The following is a 23,698-nucleotide window of genomic DNA, read 5'->3' as shown; positions in this document are numbered from 1 at the left end:
AAACTGTGAGCGAACGATATATTTTGCTCTCGTCTTCAGTTATTAACGTTTCAGATTTTTATTTATTAATGCATTCTTGTTTTAAATAAATTTGTAAATTATTAGCGTAATTTTAATTTATCTAAACTAATTTGTATACAATTTTATCCTATAATCATTTATATAAATACATATTTGAATTGTAAACGTACTTATATTTATACACACACATTTTATTATATTATACATACTTATACATTTTATACACTGTAGTCTTCTCTCTTTTATTCACTTCCAAAAGGTCGAAAACATAGAAAACATTGAGAGGGAATAAACACTTGGCGTCGAGACGCTACCGCGTCGCTTGATAGTACTCCATTCACAACTACACATTTCGTTCGTAATATAACTGTATTTTGCCTATACCTACTTTCTTTAGAAAGAGAAATAAAGGTTATAAATTTTATGAAATCTAATACTTTTTCCTTTTAAAATCTGGAACAAGAAGAGGACATTCTAAACTTTACAATAATTAATAAATTAAAAAAAAATAAATTTCAAAAAATCAATTCATTAAAGAAATTGTTGTTTAGATGATAACAGAATTAATAAACCCCTTCCCCGAAAAGAATCCTGGATATGCCCATGATTGGACATTAGATCCTTGAAATATTGAGTCATTGAACAAATAACGGTCCGATCGCAACTATGTATTGTACAATTATATAGCCGAGAAGATGAAGCCGCCATTTTAACAGTTAATAATTACTGCCTCTCTTCCACTCTTTCTCTTTGAAATGTCTGTCCCGCCATGATGCAACTCTCAGCTTTCCCTGTTTCATTTTCATCTTTCGCCACTATGGAAAAGCCGATAAGCCACGCGAAAGGATATTTTAATACGGATAATGAATTTATCCGTATTTATTCTGCATAATGAATTTATATATTTGCCGCATAATTAGGATTATTAATGCGCTCTATGTGCGTGTTGGATTGTTTAGAATTTCGCATTAATGGGTTACAACTGTTTCTCTGTATCGCAATTTGCGATATAATGCAATCATAACGAATCTTATAAACTTATAACGAATCAAATGTTTGCGTTAATTTTTTATTTATTTTTATTCATTTTTAGTTATAAAAATATAACTTTGTTTTTGACACAGAGTGAATTTTTTATCACAAAAAATATTTTTTCTCGATAGATATATCGACTTATCTAGGCGTTAGTCATGTAAGTCATTTTGTCAAATTTTATTTCTCTATTATTTTTTAAAATATATAATTTATTTTAACAATCTCATATTTTATATTTTCTCAGTTAATTTGGAAATTCATTGAATAAGCACTTAGACATAACACGCGACATACGAATTTATTTATATCTGTGACGAGATAGTATTATACAATACTTGATTGCTCTCTTAAAAATAACGTAATCAAAATACATCCCCTTCAAAACTATTCCATTTTCATCTGAACCGTTGTTCTCTATAATGCACGATTTAAGAGATACTTTGAAATCGTCACTTAAAGTGGTACTCGGTATATACATAAATATGTACACACCTATTATACATATCTACCAATAATGATATATAATATCAACAATACACAGAAACTTAATTTGAAGGATGGCTTGAATCTGAACATTCCACGACTTGTAGAGCAAAAACTAGCTATAGGAGAAGGTTGGTCCCATGGAGACATTTGTTTAGAATAATGAGAATTACAATATATTAAAAATTTAGCCAATTCAACAGAGGGCCAATTTTCATAAGGTTAGTGTAGAAAATCAATCCTTTGATTTTCTATAAAAGAAATAATGCAAAAATTATTCTTTTAATTATTATTTATGTGTGTTCCCATTATTATTATTTTTCTTTTATCAAATAGTTATTTTACAAAAAAAAGGAAGGATATACTTATATGGATATATATGGACATATTTCGCATATAATTATATATGTTATATTTGTTTTATATTATTTATATATATTTATAATGTTCTTATATGAAAAATTTTTTATCGGGGGATCAAAGAAACTACAATTAAAAGAACAGATTTTCAAAGTAGGCTGCAAAATCACATCGATGCCTGACGGGGTTGTTGTTTCAACATACCCGAGGCTATTGGAATATTATGTAATGCATAGACAATAGGGAATTATCCGGCTTAGCCCCCGCGAGCACTCACCGCGTTGGTGGTTTACTCGCTCTGCGTCGACATTCCCTCGTTTCTAGCGAACGCACTCTTATTGCAAGTGCAATAGCTAACGAGATATCGGTAAGCAAATTACTTAACAGACACAGGTGCACTATCACAGATAACGCTAACATTACTATCCCCATCGCCATCTGTGCCACCCACAACAAGGTCTGCATTAATACGCGTAATTCGATTTTCATGATCCTCTATATAACCGATGTCAAGTGATACTCGCACAAGAGCGAAGCAACATTTTAACGGGGAATATCGCGTTCTTCTTCTTCACAAAATCGCCTTCTCTTCGGGAAATCATTGTTGTGTTTTGCGAAGCTTGGTACTCTGTCATACATCATCGATATGCTGGTGAAAAAAGAAATGATTTTGACTGATTTTGGTGTGCAAGCGGTTTAAATGACATTGAAGATAATCGTATTGTCGAGGTAAAAAGGTGAACGCTTCAAAATGAGTGACGTGAAGAACGATAAGGATATGGAAGCTACGGCCCAGGGCACGAACGATTATGTGCTTCACCTTCCACGACCACTCACTCTTGAAGAAAAGAAATATCTATTGGCTGTAGAGAGAGGTGATTTGCCTAACGTGAAGAGGCTTCTGCAGCTTGCAAACAAGGGCAAGGTAAATATAGAAATTTTAAAGAAAAATTTAAAGGAAATCAATACGAAAATAAAAAAAAAGTTTTGGAATAAATGAGCTCGCTGATTTTGTAACGAAAAACTATATTTTAATATGAAACACAATCTTTTTTGAAATCTATAATATTTGCTGAAATTAAAGATTAAAATTTTATTTTGTTTAGTTTTATTAAAATTGACCTTTAATTGTAAATGTATCCACAAAATTCTGGAAATATTATAATTCGCGTATAGAAATTATAGTAGCAATTTCGTAGAATTAAGATACGCCGAGATTTCCCGATATGTTTGAACGTTTTAGACAAAACAGCTGGACGTGAATTGCGTAGATAGTCTGGGTCGTGGTGCCCTCACGCTGGCCATAGAGGCGGAACATTTAGAAATGGTTGAGTTGCTTGTTGTGATGGAAGTCGAAACTAAAGATGCTCTGCTTCATGCAATTGATCAGGAATTCGTAGAGGCAGTCGAATTGTTGTTAGAACATGAAGAACTCCTTACGAGCCAAATTATTGAAAATTGTGAGTCGAAATTGATTTTTGCAAGTCTCGATTGTCGCCATCGTATACGGAAAGAATGGTTTTGCTGAAGTATATAAAAGTTGGACCAGATACAAATCTAAAAATAATTAGGTATGTTATACTATTTATATTCCAAGTCAAAAGTTTAGAAACATTTTTAAAAATTGACATTTTTGGAATTATTTATTTAGATATTTATAATAACGTATTTTTTAACAATACTTTTTTCAATCCAATAACTGTTTTATTAAATCTAAAGAATTATTTTTAAAAAACATTGTTAATAAATATTGAGTAAAAAATCTCAAAGATATCAATTTTTTAAAAATATATTCCCATTTTTAGCCTCGAGTATACATTATTATATAAGACAGTCAAGCTGATTAATTGGAATATTAAAATTTTATTATTATGTTTACGCTCCTTCATAATTATTTTGATAGTTCAATAAAATTATTATTTACAGATGTGTATTTGCTTAAGTTTTACATACTATTGCGAAACCGTTCTCTTTGTGTAAAAATGTAATTATAAATATAAATAAACAATTTTATTCAAAATAAAATTGCATTAGAAGAATTCAGAAATTCAAAGGAATTGTATTAATCTTAATAGATTTATTATTGACTTATTATTTGTCCTTTGTGTGCTTCGTACTTTAATTACAGCCGAAAAACAGATCATACACAGCTGGCAAAAGGTAGATCCAGCATCAGCCAGATATCCGATGGACATGACACCATTAGTGCTCGCGGCACAGCGCAATAATTACGAAATTTTGAAACTTCTACTAGATCGAGGAGCTACCTTGCCGATGCCACATGATGTGAGGTGTGGCTGTGACGACTGTCTTCAGGCAACCATCGGTGAGAGATATTCTGATAAATTTAGTTCGTCTCCTAATACAGATTTTAGAAAATACATAAATTGTCAATAGAAATTGCGGATAGAAGATATAATTAAAATTATATTACATTCTTCATAATTAGAATTACGATTTAGGCGATCCGTTACGGCTGTCATCTACTAGAATTTCCGAATATAAGGCTTTAGCGAGTCCAAGTTTAATAGCTCTGAGCTCGACAGATCCCTTAATAACAGCTTTCCAATTAAGCTGGGAACTTAGGGAACTGGCCATATCAGAACCTGAAAGTAGAGCCGAGTACTTAAAACTACGACGACAGGTAGAAAAGTAAGTTGTTTTGTTTCGCAGAATGTGATTATATATTGTATGTAGAATTAAAAATACCAAGCGGTCATTAATTGCCTATTTCTATTTTTTGGATTAACCCTACAGAGCTGATGGTGGGTCTACTGGACCTATTCAATTATCAATTTCTTTGTCAAAAATATCAAAGAATTTAATTTTCTTTATATTATATCTACAAAAGTATAAATTGGATTATTCCTATTAAAATATTATTAGTATTTATTCTTTTTTAAACCAATTATGTCAAATCAATTACTTTGAATCTATAAGTTAACAGACTCGTGAGATTATAAAGCAAATTACTGGTTAGTGGCATATAACGACCGATGACAAGAGAAGTAATTATTATATATTCAATTTACTGTCATAACCGTACAAAATGTAAAACGTTTCAGCTTACTTAGTTTTTCTCAGTTAGTGATATAATTATATCAATTTGTTCTCGAAAACATTACAAATTAACTCATAGAAATGTTAATTTTGACCACGCACTGACCAATAACCAACAATGCCTGTTTATTCATTGTTTCAACATAAATGCTGTATCCTCTCTAAAAGAAAATTTAATATGTCATTTTGATTCCATGAAATTAATTAGTATTTTTTAATTAATATGAATTGAATACATCTTATAGCATTAATAACTGTGCTATAGATTTTGGCGTCAGCTCCAGGGAGTTAATATTATATTCCTCGAATAAAAAAGATAAGATTTTGAAATTTTTTGACTTTTCAATAAGTCTATCTTTCACATTTATATACTGATGAAACATTTAATTTTTTATCATTTTCTTTATTTTCATATTACTTTATTATACACTTGATTCTTTTAAGAGTACAGGAACATTGATTCTGCTAGTGTTAATCAAGAGTTATAATCGTTCCGAATAGATTCGCTGTCGATTTATTGCAACACGTCCGGACTACCACGGAACTAGATACCATCTTAAATTATGATCCAGAAGAAGAAAATACCGAACTTAGCAAACAACTGGCTCGTCTGGAGCAAGCTATACAATATAAGCAAAAGAGATTCGTCTCGCATTCTCACGTTCAGCAGCTCTTGGCAGCAATCTGGTAAGCCAAGGACTCTATCTTATACAGCACAGATGTTCAAGGGACGGTCTAAAGACGTCTAGAGAACATCCTAAAGATTTTTCCAGGACACTTCTTGAATAAAATGTGCTATATGAGATGATTCATGTACAAAAGACATATTTCGTAAAATATGAATTTAAAAACACTTTTGAATATCTCGTCCTATCCAAAGGTACGAAGGAGTTCCCGGATTTCGAAGAATGTCGACTCTGCAAAGAGTTGGCATTCTTGCAAAAACAGCGGTTCTATTTCCATTTTATTGTACCATGTACTATCTAATGCCGGGATCAAAAACGGGACAGCTTATGCGAAGACCTTTTATGAAATTTTTGGTTCACGCGTCATCCTATTTATTCTTTTTGTGTAAGTTACATTATAGCTTTAAAACTTTAATTATAAAACAGACAAGACTTGAATCTTGAAATAATAATATCAATGCCATTATCTAACCAACAGCTAACATATTACGTATTTGTCTGTAGTTGTACTCATGCTGGTATCGCAACGTGCGGAAGTGGGAATCGTTAGACTCCTGGGTAGTCAGGAAATGAAGAGAAACCTCGAGGTTTACTTGGCTCGGCAGAGAGGTTCGGCCCCTACTCCTCTTGAAGGTATCGTCGTGCTGTATGTTTTTGGATTCATATGGGAAGAAACGAGAGAGGTATGCAGACGATAAACGTATATCTATAATTTCTCCTAAATATGTTTTCTATACAAAAAGAACGATTTTGCTGAAGTATCTAATAAGGTAGAAATTTCAATACAAATCTGAAAATATTTTCGTTGGACCATTAAAATAATTAAGAAACTTAAGCATAATGACCAATGCTGCAAAAGGCTTGAACATTTTAACAACTAGCTTGGGCGTCCTATATAATTGTTTTAATAATTTCAACAAAATTATTTTTTTCAGATCTACCATATATCTAAATTTTTAAACAATGGAGATGAAATTAGGCTCTAAAAACATGTAAATCAAAAAATTACAAATATCTATAAGAGCCTGGATATTCAGTGTATATACAATAATTCTTTTAATAAATATAAATTAAAAAACAATTAAACGTTTCGACCTTACGTTTTGGATCATATATGTATGTACAGGATGTCCCACGGGAAGATGTTGAAACTAATCAGTTGTCATTTTCGAAAGTATTCAGTTATTGAAAAAACAAAATTGCGCTGAAAAGGAAAGTCTGCAATTTTTAATGAGTATAAATAAAATTTAATAAAATGTTTGTGTATCAATTAATTTTATCGATTAATTCCTCTCTTCAGCGCAATTTTTGTTTTTTCAATAATTGAATACGTCTATTAAGCTGACACAGTCACAATCGAACGAAACCTACACAGAAATTTAGTGCTTTTATGTTGCTAATTTGTTGTTCAATTCCCAATTTTGTTGCTCCAGCCAATTCCGAGGAAACAATGGCTGTGCTGCTAACTTAAGACTAAAGTTAGCACAGTCACATAAAAAAAATTCTTTTTAATAAAAAATTACACATATTCTTTTGTTGCTAATTTGTTGCTCAGTTGCCGATTATGTTGCTCCACCCCCGACCCTTGAAAACCATCCCTAGCCATCCCGCGTTAGCACAACACCTCTAAACTATAAATTATTGAGATATCTCGATTGATTTCGCGTCTCCGATTTTGTTGCTCGCGATTTACGACGAATCCGGTTTTGTTGCTCCACCCCCGACCCTTGAAACCACCCCAAGTCATCCCGAGTTAGCACAATACCTCTAAACTGTAAATTATTGAGATATCCCGATTGATTTCGCGCCTACGATTTTGTTGCTCGCGATTTGCGACGAATCCGATTTTGTTGCTCCACCCCCAAACCCCGGACTAGCTTGGGGTAGTTTTCAAGGGTCGGGGGTGAAGCAACAAAATCGGATTCGTCGCAAATCGTGAACAACAAAATCGTAGGCACGAAATCAATCGAGATATCTCAATAATTTACAATTTAGAGGTGTTGTGCTAATTCGGGGTGGCTTAGGGTGGTTTTCAAGGGTCAGGGGTGGAGCAACATAATTGGCAACTGAGCAACAAATTAGCAACAAATTAGCACAAGAAGAATGTGTGTAATTTTTTATTAAAAAGAATTTTTTTTATGTGGCTGTGCTAACTTTAGTCTTAAGTTAACACAGCCATTGTTTCCTCGAAATTAGCTGGAGCAAAATTGGGAATCGAACAACAAATTAGCAACAAAAAAAACTAAATTTCTGTGTAGATTTCGTTCGATTGTGCTGAAGTGATTGTGTCAGCTTAATAGACGTTAATTGAATACTTTCGAAAATGACAGCTAATTAACTTCAACACCTTTCCGTGAGACACCCTGTATATGTTATTTGAATGTGATAATTTATTTGCATCTAATGTAATCATTTAAGTATTAGGATTAATTGTATTTACTGAAAATATGATCCAAAAACAATAAGAATGTCAACTATGTAAAGTTTAATTGTTTTTTAATTTATATTTAACAAAAAATTTATACATATATATGCATATTCAAAATGTTGACTCTTATAAGTATTTGTAATTCTTTGATTTAAATTTTTAAATACTTTAACAAAACCGTACTTCCTGTGTATATTTGTCTAACAATAGGCTGTGACGCATGATTTAACAAATTTCGCAGGTTTATGTAAACGGTCTGAAGAGCTACTTGCGGGACTTGTGGAACTTTATCGACTTTACTAGAAATACGCTCTATTTAGCAACCGGTGTCCTTAGATTGGCAGCTTATCTTCAACAACGCGCAGAAATAACAATGGACCCATCGGCCGCGCTAATATCAAGAGAAAATTGGAGCGATTTCGATCCACAACTGATAGCGGAGGGTCTCTTTGCGGCTGCAAATGTCTTCAGTGCTTTAAAAATTGTTCATCTCTTCAGCATTAATCCACATCTAGGACCGCTTCAGGTATCAATAACAATATACTGTTTCACTCAATATCGATAGTGTTCTAGGATTAACCCTATAAGGATGGGAAGTTACTAAAGGATCAAATTAGTTACGGAAAATGGTAGACCTGACATGGCAGATGTGAAAAAATATATTTTAGGGTCTACCATTTTAAATTTCGATTTTTTTATTTCAAAATCAGAAACAGCATCATCTAAAGCCATCACGTTTCGTGAAAATTGAGCTAGTATCCATACATGTAAAATGTTGCTGCAACATTGCAGCAACGATAAAATGTCCGCCTTTAGAAATATTGCGATGTAAATTGCAGCAATATTACAATATATATATAACAATACTTTGTAATGGTGTAATAATTGATATTTTTCATTTATATGAACAATTTGTGGGACACAATATATACAAATGCTAAACATTGCAAAAATAATTACATAAATAAATTTGCAATGCCTCATTATAATAATGAATATTATATTCTAATATATACTATATATAATATATGTATATATTATATAAAATATTATACATACTTTATTATTTATAACGCAATTGCAAATTTATATTATTTCCTTATTTTTTGACATTTGTATACAATCCCACAGATTACTCATGATTTAAATAACGTATATACGTTTTAATTTTTAGAGTGCCTCATATACAGGGTGTTAGTTAAGTATGTTGCCATACTCAACAGAGCGATTCTTTAGTTTATTTCAAGTAAAAAATTCCATATAAACATGTGTCCTAAACGGCTTAGTTCCGAAATAAAAAAATTTTAACGTATAGTAATAATCTGTTTATTTGACAGAAATACAGCTTGAACTAGTCAGAAACTAGTCAAAAAAACAGAAAAAAACAAAAAAACAGGCTTCAGTTCTTCTGATGAAATAAAACAATTAGATGGATTGTTGAAAATGTCCACCTTGCGCCATGATACATCCATCGAGCCTTCTTCCCAAAGATTGACATACACGCTCAAAGATCGGAACTGAAATCTATTTTTGATTTTGTGACTTTGACTTTGACTTTGTCACTCTGTTTACGGTTGTGCGAATGGTGAAGCAAGGCATATTTATGCAGGAAGATATCTCCAACGCAATTTACTGTTTCGTCAAACATTTGCGAACATTCACCTGTATTTCGGAAACTAAGCCGTTTAGGACACATGTTTATATGGACTTTTTTACTTGAAATAAACCAAAGAATCGCTCTGTTGAGTATGGAAACTAACATCCTGTATAATCGTATTAAAAATTTTAATATTAAATCTGGTAAATCTCCAGATCAGGGGACCTCCTCCCAATGACTTTGACCTTGACATATGTTGTCAAGATCATGACCCTAAGTGACCTCCAACAAGTTTTAACCGTCATACGTTATTCGTTAAAAAGTTATTAACAAAAGAAGTTTAAAAAATAACTCATTATTCCTACTATATATGCAATATTAAATACTATTCTACATAGATTTTGACTTTCAACACGAAGCGACTTTCACCTCCCCTCCTTGCAAAGGGGTGCACGACTCTCACCCTCGACTCTCACCTCCCGTCCCCCTCCTGCAAAGGAGCGCACAACTCTTATCCTCGACTCTTCCCCCCTTCCCCCCTGTAAAGGGGTGCACGCTCTCATCCTCGACTCTTTAGTTAGTAAATATATAATAAGTTAAACTTGATAACTTATTATATATAATTTGTATTTTAATTTAAAAAACTTTTTAATTATATGGAAATACTTATATATTGAAATATATATTTTAAATATAATTATATATTGAAATATTTTTTAAAATAAATAATTTTCATTTTTATATTAATTTTACACGCAGTATAAAAGGAAATATTTTAGAATAAGTAACACATATACGTAGTAATTATAAACATATAAATATGTATGTCGAAAATGACATACACACAAGCTCACGCACGCACGCATGTATCTGTAACACATTTAACATATTGGCAATTTTAAAGGTAATACAAGCCTTGTATTGCATTAAAATCATCGCATGTATAGAAAAAATGGATTGATACTTAATAAAACTGGACAATTGTTGACAGTTATAAAATGTATATGCGTACACAAGTATTCAAGCATAGAATCAGTAGTTTATTTGCAGAATTTTTTTTAATATTGCTGCAACATTATTAAAATCATGTTGCATATCTACATTTTAACAATGTTTCTGAAACATTGCATTGCAATATGCAATGTTGCAACGTTGTAGCAATATTTCTGCAAACATCGATGCTGTATGGGTAGTTTCTGAAATATAACAAAAACAATTATAATTGCTGCCCGTCCGTAAAGGGTTATTCCTGATATTACTATAATATATAATATAATTATTATTAATATTAATAAGTTTTTATTTGTTAATAAGATTTTTATATTGAGATACTTTACATCAAAGAGAATTGCAATTTCCGTTTTAGATATCGTTAGGCAGGATGGTAATCGACATCGTGAAATTCTTTTTTATTTACACCTTAGTGTTATTCGCTTTCGCTTGCGGCTTGAATCAGTTGCTGTGGTACTTTGCAGAATTAGAGAGGCAGAAATGTTACAGTGGAATATCGGATCCCTCGTGGGATGCCGGCAGTGACGCCTGCTTAAGATGGAGAAGGTGAGCTGAATAATCGAATTGTCAGACGGAATGAGAGACGTGTATTCGTATCTTTCCTTTCAAATTAGTCTTCGGTCTAATAATCATGAAAAAAATAACAGACTGTATTACAAATTTATTAAAGCCACAACTTTTGTCATACATGTACATATAATAAACCACGGCAGTGTCGCTGCACAATTGGAAAGAATGTGTTGAATTTAACACAAATCGCATGTCCCAAACGGTCGACTCAAATTTTTGAGTTAATTTTACATAAGATGAATATATTAGAAGGTAACACAAATATTATGTAAGAGAATAAATACAAAGGAAGATAACATCGACACAGTTTGTAAAAAAATCATGAAAGCATATTTTTTTCAGAAAATTATCATTTATAATATGTTAAATTCAAGATTGGGAAATAACGAGTTACTTGTAACTAAGGCCAGAATCCATAGTTCGGTCTTAATCTCAAGCAATGTCTTAAGATGCTAATAGGGCTCTCTGGTCGGTATTCATAGTCAGTTCTTATATTCAAGATCATCTCAAGTTCAACCTTGAGATGTTACGAACCATAAGAGAGCTACATTAGCGTATTAAGATATTACTTAAGACGGTCTTGAAATAAGAATCGACTATGAATACCGGTCTTTGATTGGTTCATGCGCTAGCTTAAGACCATCTCGAATCTTAAGCAACGTTTATGGATTCCGTCCTAAGTTACATTTACAGTTATTTTTTTCAGTAATTGTAACTTAACTTAGTTTCTTTTTTCCATCTATAATTGTAACTTAACTTAGTTATATTTCTTCCAATAACTAGTAACTAATTTAACAGTTACTTTTACAGTTACTTTACATTTTAAACTTATTTGTCAATTTAACGTGATTGATTAAAATCTGAATACTGATTAAGGCTACGGTCCATTTGATGCTACAAATGCATCGAAGTATTTTTTGATTAGTCAGTTTATAAAATTCTTTCTTTTGATTGGTCAATCAAATGCTTTGAAGCATTTGTGGCGCTAAGGATGCGTTCCACTTAACATCCGCAACGCTCGCGTGTATTATTTCATTGTTTAATATCTATAACAACAAGGATAAAATGATACGAGCGTTGTAGACGTAAGTGGAACACATCCTGTGTTTTGGAACGCAGCCCAGAGAGAGTATTTTATTATTTTGTCCGTTATTTGAATTATCTCGCGTATATTCCCGCGAAATTAAAGGAATTTTTAAATAAAATTGTATCATAAATGTAAATTATTTTTTTCTAGCCTTAATAATATCGATGTCTCATATTGTTCTGTCATGATAACAGAAAAGTAACTGAAAAGTAACTGAAAAGTTACTTTTTTAACAACTATAATTGTAACGAGTTAATTTTTAGTCTCGGTAACTTGAAACTGTAACTACAAACTGTAACTACAGTTACTTTTGAAAGAAAAAAACTGTAACTGTAACTAGTTATTTTTACAAAGTAAAACTTTCCCAACCCTGGTTAAATTAACACGTATTTTATTCATTTGACTTAGAATTTACGTTTTAAAGCACATTATTTTTATGTTACTCGTTCACTTATTCATAAATTGTGTCATTTTGACACTAAGAAACATTGAATATCAATTTCACAAAAAATCTTTAAGTAACATAATCACATTAATAAATAAAAGAAGGGCAACGAGCCAATTATACTGTAAGATATTTAATAATCGTATATATACAAACGTTTCGACACCGATCGGGTCATTTTCAATGTAAAGCAACAAACACTCTTACATAAATTATCGGAAAATTCAGTCAAATTATAATGTCCAGTAAAAAGTTCGGTTGTTTTCATAAAATGCGGTCCATATGTAAAAATATCAAAGGAGATCTCATCTCACTTTTCATAATTCTACAATCTTATATTGTCTTAATGATGTAAGATAGACGCCGAGAGGAAAACGCGACATAACGTCGCTTGACATCGTCGAGTATAAATGTTACATCCAATTGTATTATGGCTTATTTTTTATTAAATATAACTTTGTTCATTGCATTTTCCTCTCGGCGTCTATCTTACATCACTAAGACAATATAAGATTGTAGAATTATGAAAAGTGAGATGAGGTCTCCTTTGATATTTTTACATATGGACCGCATTTTATGAATACAACCGAACTTTTTACTGGACATTATAATTTGACTGAATTTTCCGATAACTTATGTAAGAGTTTTTATTATTTTTCGCAATAAGTTTTATTACAGTTTTTAAGTTGGGGAATTTGGGGGGATTATTAATATTTTCAGATTTGATTGCGTTGAAAGTCCGACAACCATATCGGCACGCAATTATCATTTCTGAAATTAATTCATTTAAATGAATTTACAATAGTTCAACATCTTAACGTTCTGACCGTTATGGCGCTTCTTAATTTAATATTATTATGTTTAACATTAGCGGTCTTTCAATCTTATTATTATGTAAGAGTGTTTGTTGTTTTACATTGAAAATGACCCGATCGGTGTCGAAACGTTTGTATATACGATTATTAAATATCTTACAGTATAATTGGCTCGTTGCCCTTCTTTTATTTATTGATTTATTCTAATTGAGCCATATTAACAATTATTATAATCACATTATATTAAAGTAACACTCGAATATGTTAAAAAATTCAACACAAACTGTTAATACAAACGTGAGTGGACCGTTTCCAACACAGATACACAAATTTTTTTACTGTGTGCGCTTGGCTTAGCACCGAGACACTACCATGTCTTCAGATACTTGGTTTTGTGCAATATATTTCTAAAGTACGTTATTCTTGAAGAACGAAATGACTGTAATTTGACTTTGATTTGAAAAAATGAAAATTGAATTTAATTTTCTAATGTATATATTTTCTAATACATTTTTTTAACATAATACAAATGTTCCACAAATATTTTAATTATTCCTCGTGCAAAATTTCTTCAGATTCAGTAATCTGTTCGAATCGTGTCAGAGTCTTTTCTGGGCCAGTTTCGGTATGGTTGGCATCGAAAGCTTTGAACTCACTGGTACGTCTACATGTGTAATTTAAAACTATATCTAAAAATATCAAATATAAAAATGGACCTTTTCCTTAAAATTGATGCCTTAATTGTCATCAGTGAAAGTAACGTACGTTATTATTTTCTAGTCTACGTTGTTATTTTCAGGAATCAAGTCATATACTCGATTCTGGGGCTTGTTGATGTTTGGGTCGTATTCCGTGATCAATGTGATTGTCCTGCTAAATCTATTGATAGCTATGATGAGTAACAGCTATACTGTTATTGAGGTAAGGCTTCGACTCGAACGATATTTGTAATGTGAATTAATAATCTCGTCAATAGAAGAATTGTCACAATAGGAACATTCTGACACGGAATGGAAATTTGCGAGAACAAAGTTATGGATGAGTTACTTCGAGGACAGCGGAACTCTTCCGCCACCCTTCAATATCTTCCCACCACCGAAATTACTTTTCCGATTGTTCGGCCTGCAGAAGAAACGTATCGGTAGACACTGTAGTCAACGTCGACGTGCACGCGAATATAAGTAAATTGTCTTTGAAATGCTTGGCTCGAAAATAAAATAATAATATAATATAAAAGTTTTAAACGCTCAGATAAAAATATTCCTTAGAATTTTGTAGAATTTTTATGTCTCATTCCATAATTATTGAAGAAAAATTATAAAATCTAAAAAAGTTCAAGATACTTTTTTACAAAATTTCCTAAATTTAAAATATACCAAATTTTTAAAAATATTATGAGATGTTATGAAAGAATTTTTTTACTAGGGTTTAATTAATTTTCGTAGTTAATGTTAAATAACTCTTCAATATTTTAATTATTATTGTTCTGCAGACGATAGGCTATGATAGCATAATAATAGCGTGAGTTATACATGTTTTCCATCAATTATATAGATACGGTGCAGTCATGAGAGCTTTGATATGGCGCTACGTTGTGAATGCACACAGCGAGCACGAAATGGAACCTGTCACTGAAGATGATGTTCACGAACTTAAATCTGATTTATCATCATGGAGATGCGAACTGCTGGACATCTTGCATAGAAATGGCATGGACATCGGTGGCATCGATAAAAAAGAAAAGAGTAAGCATTTTAGCAAATAACAAACAAGATATAAGCTTAACGCAAAATATATGCTCATCAAGGATTATATTACAATTCATATTGACTGTTTTTTTTTAAACTAGCTATACTGGGTAAGAAGATGAAGGTTTGGGAGAGGAGACTCATGAAAGACTTCCAAGTAGCAGGTCCTGTAAATCCAAGTGATGTCGACCTTCAAGAAGAGATAGCTCTTCAACAACCTGAAGACGAGAACAACGTTGAGAGATGGAAGAGAATCGCCAGATTAGCCGTATTAACTTCGGCTGAACATCGTTGGAGTCAAGTACGATCTTTACTTATTATTTCATTAAAAAATCGGTAGTAGTAACTTCTTGTCATGATTTTTTAAGGTCGTGAAAAATGCAGTTAAAAGCTCTCAAATCGGTAAAAGCTGCAGCAAAACGTCGCTGCAAAATCAGCAGAGTTTAAAGAAAGCCATGGAGGAAGCAAAACGTTTGACGCAAAAGAGCCCACTACCACCAGATGTGCCGGTTGAATTGCCAAAAACTACCGCAGCGACGATACTACATGTGCTACACGAAATAGTTGACGGCGATAGCGGTGTTAAAACATCAGGAAAAGACAGAACTCTAGAACCCCCCCCGATCAGAAACGGCATTGGTTCCCAACCGTTTGAATTAATTGTTCAGGTATTAAATCAATAATTAACAGTATATGTAAAAGCGTTCTGATGAACGTAAAATAATTTATTAAACATTTAATAATTTATTAATTTATTAGACAATTTAATAGAGGTTCTAAATAATAATATAAAAGTAAAGCATCATAAGGGTGATTTCAACGATCTTGATACAGGTTTTAGCCGTCGCTTATATTTATTAAAAAGTTACTAACAAATAAAGTTAACACCTACTGGAGATCACTCATATATAATGTCATGGTCACTGAAATCGGTAAGATAATCGCCCTTAATATGAAATTTTATCCAAAAATGTTTTATACTATGTTTTAGACCAAATCCTCGGTCGATTTTGTTGATGAAAAAACGACGAAGACCACTGCGCCGTTATTACCACTTCGTTCATCACCACCGCGAGTAATCAAGAGGAAGGCACCTACTCAACTTGGTACTCAATCACAATTATTTAACTTATTTATATTTAAATATAAACTATATTATATATATATATATATATAAACTGTATTTTCATTACTCATATTCATCATAAAAACAGAAAATGTTCAGTTGAAAAATTACATTCCCTTATAAAGTAATACTTAATATTTAATTTAATCATATAACATGCCAGCAAATATCAACTGATACATACATGTATCACTGATACGTACATGTGTAACAGTATAACTGTTACGTACATGTGTTATATCATAGTTATATTATTGAGTGAGAAATTATAACTAACAGTTATGTTAGTTGGTGAGATTACTTTATTTATGATATTTATTGCTAATAGTATTCTGTTATTTCTTCAGGTCAATCAACTTCTGCTCAATCCACGACTACTCAATCTTCAACGTCAACGAGTGCTACTTCCCCTATAATATCCGTTATGACTGCAACTTCCGCAACCGATACAGCACTCATGACTGCCGTGACTACTGCTACAATAATTACGCCTGTCACTATGAAAACTGCAACTACTTATGCCAAGCCCATCACTATTACCACTACTACTATTACTACTACTACTACTACTACTGCTACTACTACTGCTGCTACTGCTGCTGCTGCTGCCAAACTTGTTGCTACTTCTACTACTGCAAAATCCACCGTTACTGCTACCATTTCTGTTGCTGCAAAGACTTCTAGCTCTCCTATGGAAAATCAAAGCAAACCCGCTATTACCTCTATGAGTGTACCTTCAATCAACATTAAAGACGGAAGCAGTTCGATCAGAGCACGGTCGAAAGTTTCACATAGTCCTAAACTTCCGATTATCCCGTCATTAACAGTTACCTCAAGCTCAGACGGTAGTAAAAATGATGACCGAGAGAAACTCGTAGGCATTACATCGCGTAATAAATCGTTGAGAGGATGGCTTTAAAACAAGGAGTAATCATTTCGGAAGAGACGACTAGAAGAATAAGATTCTCACAATTATAGTTAATATGAAAATCTACGTTTTATATCTTGTGTGTCGAAAATTTAGAAACATCATCCCAAATCTTTCTCGAAATTTTAAAGTCATAATACGAGGAATTACTTCTAGAGAAGATTGTAAAAGCATTTTCATTAAATTATTTTATTTGAAAAGATACAGATATATTATAAATATTCTTACATATTTATCAATATTTGTATTTGTAAAGAGAAATAAAGGAACAGAACTTACATAGATAAAGTATTGGATATATTTATTCTCTTGTCTATGAATACATTCTATCCCTGTGTACGGCGCTACTAATTGCATGCTTATGATAAGTTTGTAGATATAATATAATTATATGATATTAATTAACATGGGCATATATTATCCTATTATAACTGCGATTCATCTGAACAAGTTCAATGTATTTCAATTGACAAATAATACGAGTCTAAAAGGATATCTATAAAAGATAAGGATGTTTGTGTTGTCTAAATAATAGTTTAAATGCCATAAATATGCAAAATTTATTTAATAATATTTAAAATTCTATAAATTCCATAAAAGTAGTCATCTGATTCGAAGACTCAACCGAAGACTCAACTCGTGCAGAGCATTTTGTCAAAATGATGCAATTTAAGCAACTTGCACGACTTTGGTCAGCGGATCCTTCTGCGCTGAATTAATCTTATCGCCTAAGGATAAAGCCATACCTTGGCTCTTGGCTCTAATACGAATATGACCGACCACTGGCGCGTCAGGTTTGTTCAGTGGTTTCTCGATGGATAAATTCGCCAATGCATCCTCGCCGAATATCGATTTAGCATACATATTTGCAGCCATAAATCCACATTGTCCTGAAAGAGCCTGTAAAGAAAATAACGATTTTGAAAATAGCAATGCTATTTTAATACAAAATTAATCTAATAAAAAATTAAATATACCTTTTCCGGCGTAAGACAACGCATATTTGTGGATTTCAACAAATGTGCAAGATACTCTCTCAAGTCAGACAGAGTCGTATTGACAGAGACTTTGTTCTCCCATTCAAATTCGGCCCACATTTGGCGGAATTCCGTGTCAGTGCACGTCGCAGGCACTATATAATCCATGATATCGATATGTATATCGTTAAGAACAACTACGCTTCTGTCAGAGCCTGCTCCTGATACATCATAAACTGCAAATAAAAAAGAATAACTGTGCAATTTTTATCTTTTGAAACAGGCAACAATTTGTTATAATTTTTCAAAAGTATATAAATTTCACACTCACCAATATTTCCAAAAATAATTCCGTTCTCCGTAGATGTGACTTTCACATTTGCTTTGATACTAGCGAAATCCCTAGGCGCAAGTACAACAGGTTGCGGTCTCTCCACTAGCTTCAAATCACCCAAAGTAGCCAATTCCAATGTACAATTCTGCAAAGTGTCTTCTGTTTGATTGACTATCAGCACGTCCAGCACGATGTCATATTGATTAACATGCACCAAGGCCTCCGCATAAACTGGATCCGAGAAACCAGTGAGTTGAATGACTTTGCTCAAGGCACTCGGAGTGTCTCCGCTGGTGCCAGGTCGTCCTGCTACAGCTGCGCTGAGACTTTGTTCGAACATATCATCAGCCCCACCAGCCAGATCGGATCCTCGGCTCAATTGCAAGAATTGAATTGCGTCATCGACTTGGACAATACTGCCCGGTTTTTCCTTGGCCTTCTGATTTTGCGAGTCCTCTTCCGCCTTTGCAGTTAACATTCTACCGAGTGCATCGCGACATCCTTCGGTGAAGACCTTTTGTACAAGAGGTGTTGGACAAGCAAGAGATCTGAGGCACAAGGAAACTCTCTCCGCGTCGTCGTGTGTCATTGCTTTGCAGGGAATACCTGAACGGCCCAATTGCAATACACTGGTCATTACAAACATTGCTTCTGCCTGCAATCTATTGCTTTTTTGGATGTCGGTCTCAAGTATCTTATAGCGGAGAGCTAATTTTGCCAATGTGGTAGCCAAGGACGCACCAATAAAAAAATCGCCTTCCATCATATATTGCAATAATGTCGGTCGCTTCTTTTCCTTTTTCCCTATTAATTCAAACGTATATATAATAGCACACAATGGATGCATTCCGTTTTGTGGTTATTTAAAATCGTATTTAAAATTAATATTATAAAATTTTAATCATAGGGCGCATTCAAGCCGGACAAAGCAGCTAGCCTGCTCGCCGAGCGATTGAATGTGATTGGTTAGATCTATAAGCGACAATCAATCATGTTCATTTGCTTGGCGAGCAGGCTAGCCGCTTTGTCAACTTGAACGCACCCATTCAAAACATTCAAATTTATTTTCTAAAAAAAAAACTTCATTTCTTAAGTTGTAGCAAATGAAGAATATTTTATGTAAAAATAAGTTACTTACGTGAAGATGCAGCACTGAAAGCACTTTGAGTCGCGTAAGTTCCATCAGATGTTACGAGTTGCGCAGGTGCAGCCTGCGAATTACCATCTTCAGACTTTTCGCCAGCTTGACGTTTGTTTTCTGCCTCGAGTAATGGCGACTCGCCTAATGCTGCTCGTATACGACTCATCACAGCTTCTATGTCTTCTTTTGATGTAGCATATTCGCCGAGTATCCAAAGTGCGGCTCTGTGTACTTTTACGGATCGTATGTGAGGGTATACCTAATTTATCAAAATCAAAATTAATTTTTGGTAGTTTTGCCAATCATATTTTTTTTATAGTAAACTATTGCATACACACTTCCAACAATTTCTCGACAATCAATGGTCTGAGATTCTCGAATCTTTGAATAGCTTCACGAATAAATACAAGAAGATCCGTAGCAGCTGCTTCGTTACTTTCCGATAGAAAATCGGTCAAAACAGGAATGACGGTAACAGCAACATCCGCGAATTTCATGGAACATGTATGGAGAGTACGTATCAAGAGCTGGCGATATCTGCCAGCATCCTCATGCTCTCCACCAGCTGTCCTAAGAACTTCCTTCTTCAAAAGTTGGACCATTTCTTCGATTGTGCGAGTTGTAACCAAATCCATGGCTAGAGCTAAGGTTTTTGTCCTGACTTCTAAGGCTGGTGATCCTGTTGAAAATAGATACCAATAATAATAATATTGTTGTTAATAATATGTAAAAATTCGAAAAAGTATCATGTGATTATTAATATAATACCTAAAACGCGGAGTATATCCATTACAAGATCTTGAAGTACTCTTTCGTATACAGGACTGTCTTTCATCGCAATTAGCCGATCCAGTACGATAAGTTTCACATTGTTGTCACTCTCCTTGACAACCAATTCGATGTAGCAAGAAGCTGCAGCTTTGATCGCGGTTGGCGCACTAGAAAGAGTCACCAACGTGCCGGCTGCTTCGTAACGTACAGCAGCGCTAGGTGAATTTAGCAAACTGTAAATACATCTGATAAAACGTGCTCTTTCCGATGGATTTGCAAGACAAACCTAGACGAAAAAAATTATATCAATAAATATCAATAATAGACAAATATATGGACTCGTGCATTAAATATAACACATTTATTTATACCTTATATATTAATTCAACAATGACCAACTGTAGTATATCACCAAAACTCGGCACTTGATCGAGACATGCAGCTAAATATGCGAGAGCTTTACTCTGATCGGCGTGCAGCAACATCAAGAATGCATTTCTTCTACATGACATGTCTTGTTCCCCTTCTAGATACTTTGCAATTAAATCTGGAGCGTCTGGTATGAGAAATTCAAAATTTCTGTATATAGTAAAAATAGCGAGTACTGCGTTACGTCGGACATAAGAATGTCTGTGCTCCAGACAAGCGGTTATTGCCGGCATCAGTGGCTCTAGAAGTTCTGGCTCCTTCAATTTGCACAAAAATCTGCAAATTTAATCCATAACAAGAACACATATTTTTTATGCCATTGCAAAGGAACATAGGTTCTCAAAAATTCTAAATTTTTTGTATGTTATTAGTTTTATTTTCTTTAAAAAATTTTCAAGTTCAATTGTATATTCTTAATCTGTAGTATAAGAGACTAATTGAAAAACTAAATAAAATATTAATTTATTACTTTCAAATCTTGTTAGATTTAAACACACACAGATATTTTTTTCAGGAAATAGTATCTTTTCAATGGAAAAACCTCTCTTTTTCTTTTAATTCTAAAATAAATTTTTTGTAAAGCTTTATACTATTAATGTCATATACAGAAGTTTTAAAATTTTCAACTATATAAAAAATTGCAATATACTTAAACTCTTAGCATAAATATATAGTATGATAATTAAGCCATATAAATAAAACAAAACTGTAAACAATAAGATTGTAAAACCAAATTATTCCAAATCATTATACTATTTCAAAATTAAAAAAATATCCCAGGATATTTTTCATCACACCAGTACCCCGAATCCATAAATTTTTATAGAGTTTTACAGATTTTTAATATTTACAGATTTCCAGTATATTAAGAGTTCTTTAATAGATGCCTCTTGAACATCAAAATTTAATTATGATATTATTTCAGTAGTTTAGCTGCATTTTTAAGTCCGATAAAATTTTGGCGAACAGTTCAAAATGACTACAAATATATGTATGTACATATAGTGTATATAAATTCACATCGAATTATTTAAGCATCAAAGATCCGGCTTCGATCATTATGGCTATTCCTATTTCTTACTGGTTGTTCCTGCATATATGATTTAATAAGATTCCTATTGTGTATAAATTTTACAAAAAGGCACCAAATTTAACTTAAATTCTGTTATATCCAATGTCAGCATTGATGGTACATATATAACAAAATCTGCTGACGAGAACAAATTATTGGCAAAACCATGCAAAGCTTGCCAATAGCAAATTAATGATGAAAACTGACTAAAATATTTAAGTTTTACTATCTGGTTATATACAGTTTTGCTAACAAATGCGTTTATTGCTGATATAGATGGCTTCAGATTTATCACTAAATCTGGACAAGTTTGATGTCAACTTGATAATAATTTGCTATCAATTTGTATATTGGGATAATATCGATATTGTCGTTAAGAGTTACAGAATTGAAATACTACAGTCTAGATCTATATATTCCTGTTATGGGTTAATATTTACTATATACAATGATATCTATAACTTGACATACACTCATTTATATCCTTACCTGAGAGTGGACCCTCTGACAAATTCATTGGGATGCTGCAAGTCTTTCCTATATGCGTCACATACTAGGATCATTTCTTGCAACAGCTTGCCATCAGCAGAGGTTTTTGGCACAATCTCCCAAAATATCAGCAGCAGTTTCTTGATGGTATGATTCTGCAGAGGCAGAACGAACCTAATGATTGTCATTAGGAGTCCTGGTAATCGTTCACCACTTAAGATCATGTGAATCGTTTTCTTGAGCGCATCAATTTTCGACTGGACACTACCCTTCTCAAGATCCTGTTTTAACTGGAGTTCATTGAGTGGTTCTGTGTCGGTAGGGATGTTTATCAAAGTGTAGCATGGTTGCTCGGTTATCGTGCTCATTTTCTTAGATGTTTGTAACGCTGTACTGAGAAGAAGATTACCCTACAATCTGCGAAAATGATCAAAAAATTTTGATAACATCAATAATTTTTCCGCAAATAATTCTATGCATGAAGAAAAAGCAGATAAAGTGTAAGGTTAGGTATCTACATCCAAGCACATTGTATGCATTATTCAAATATTTCAAATCGAAGCCTGATATGAGACGTTTACAAACACTGAATTAGGTACATACCTAAAATCAGAACTGAGAAAAACACGCATAAATAAGGGCCTGTCAAAATTTACTGACATTTAGATCCATATAGGTAAAGAGAGAACCGACATACGTGTCATATCGTCATATACATGATAGAAGGGATAGGACAACATGGTGGCCACTGACCAAGTGTTGTTAGGTATGCCGCCTTTTTAGCGCATGCGCACTACAGTACTAGTGAGTTCTAGAGAAATCTAGTAATGTAAAGGATGAAAAGCACAGGGCCAAATAAAATGTTTTTTATCGTAATGAATTTTTTGTATAATTATTCCCAAATCCTATTATTTTTAAATATATTCTTTATTTCAGTAATGTATATAAATTATTTCATATGTAATAGTAAATGTATCTATTATTTTATTTAGTTGGTAAACCTTCGGATGAACTGCATATTCGAAATCATACAAACGACCACGTGTCTTTGATGTATTTTTGGCTCCTGAAAACGAATATGGCAG

At 32.9% G+C, this 23,698-nt stretch overlaps 2 protein-coding genes across 2 annotated transcripts; one reads left to right on the top strand and one right to left on the bottom strand.

The window, feature by feature from the left end:
- The first annotated feature begins 2,614 nt into the window (after window positions 1–2,614).
- trpl (transient receptor potential-like) lies at window positions 2,615–17,537 on the top strand. The gene is made up of 17 exons (XM_018452116.1): window positions 2,615–2,824; window positions 3,143–3,359; window positions 4,028–4,225; window positions 4,362–4,551; window positions 5,461–5,646; window positions 5,840–6,030; window positions 6,150–6,328; window positions 8,315–8,599; window positions 11,037–11,227; window positions 14,174–14,256; window positions 14,398–14,519; window positions 14,592–14,779; window positions 15,153–15,343; window positions 15,448–15,647; window positions 15,715–16,014; window positions 16,338–16,452; window positions 16,820–17,537. The coding sequence occupies exons 1-17, from the start codon at window positions 2,651–2,653 to the stop codon at window positions 17,389–17,391; spliced, it is 3,582 nt and encodes a 1,193-aa protein (XP_018307618.1). The 5' UTR covers window positions 2,615–2,650; the 3' UTR covers window positions 17,392–17,537.
- A 404-nt stretch (window positions 17,538–17,941) lies between these two features.
- betaCOP (coatomer subunit beta) lies at window positions 17,942–23,349 on the bottom strand. The gene is made up of 9 exons (XM_018452210.1): window positions 23,217–23,349; window positions 22,614–23,030; window positions 20,995–21,328; window positions 20,621–20,909; window positions 20,191–20,531; window positions 19,850–20,111; window positions 18,709–19,515; window positions 18,378–18,613; window positions 17,942–18,300 (listed from the first exon to the last, which is right to left on the bottom strand). The coding sequence occupies exons 2-9, from the start codon at window positions 22,979–22,981 to the stop codon at window positions 18,070–18,072; spliced, it is 2,868 nt and encodes a 955-aa protein (XP_018307712.1). The 5' UTR covers window positions 22,982–23,030; window positions 23,217–23,349; the 3' UTR covers window positions 17,942–18,069.
- Window positions 23,350–23,698: the final 349 nt, after the last annotated feature.

This window comes from Mycetomoellerius zeteki, unplaced genomic scaffold, assembly GCF_001594055.1.
Source record: "Mycetomoellerius zeteki isolate Tzet28-1 unplaced genomic scaffold, Tzet1.0 scaffold332, whole genome shotgun sequence".
NCBI classification, from domain to species: domain Eukaryota; kingdom Metazoa; phylum Arthropoda; class Insecta; order Hymenoptera; family Formicidae; genus Mycetomoellerius; species Mycetomoellerius zeteki.
The sequence above is the reverse complement of the archived record's forward strand: the minus strand, read 5'-3'. Positions and strand labels throughout refer to the sequence as shown.

Excerpts from the sequence above, each read along its gene's own strand:
- trpl (XM_018452116.1), top strand. The coding sequence starts at position 2,651 with ATGAGTGACGTGAAGAACGATAAGGATATGGAAGCTACGGCCCAGGGC. Across the intron at positions 6,031-6,149 it reads ATCCTATTTATTCTTTTTGT|TTGTACTCATGCTGGTATCG; the intron begins GTAAGTTACATT and ends ATTTGTCTGTAG. Across the intron at positions 14,520-14,591 it reads ACAGCTATACTGTTATTGAG|GAACATTCTGACACGGAATG; the intron begins GTAAGGCTTCGA and ends TTGTCACAATAG.
- betaCOP (XM_018452210.1), bottom strand. The coding sequence starts at position 22,981 with ATGAGCACGATAACCGAGCAACCATGCTACACTTTGATAAACATCCCT. Across the intron at positions 21,329-22,613 it reads GTCAGAGGGTCCACTCTCAG|ATTTTTGTGCAAATTGAAGG; the intron begins GTAAGGATATAA and ends TTAAATTTGCAG. Across the intron at positions 20,112-20,190 it reads TTGTCGAGAAATTGTTGGAA|GTATACCCTCACATACGATC; the intron begins GTGTGTATGCAA and ends TTGATAAATTAG.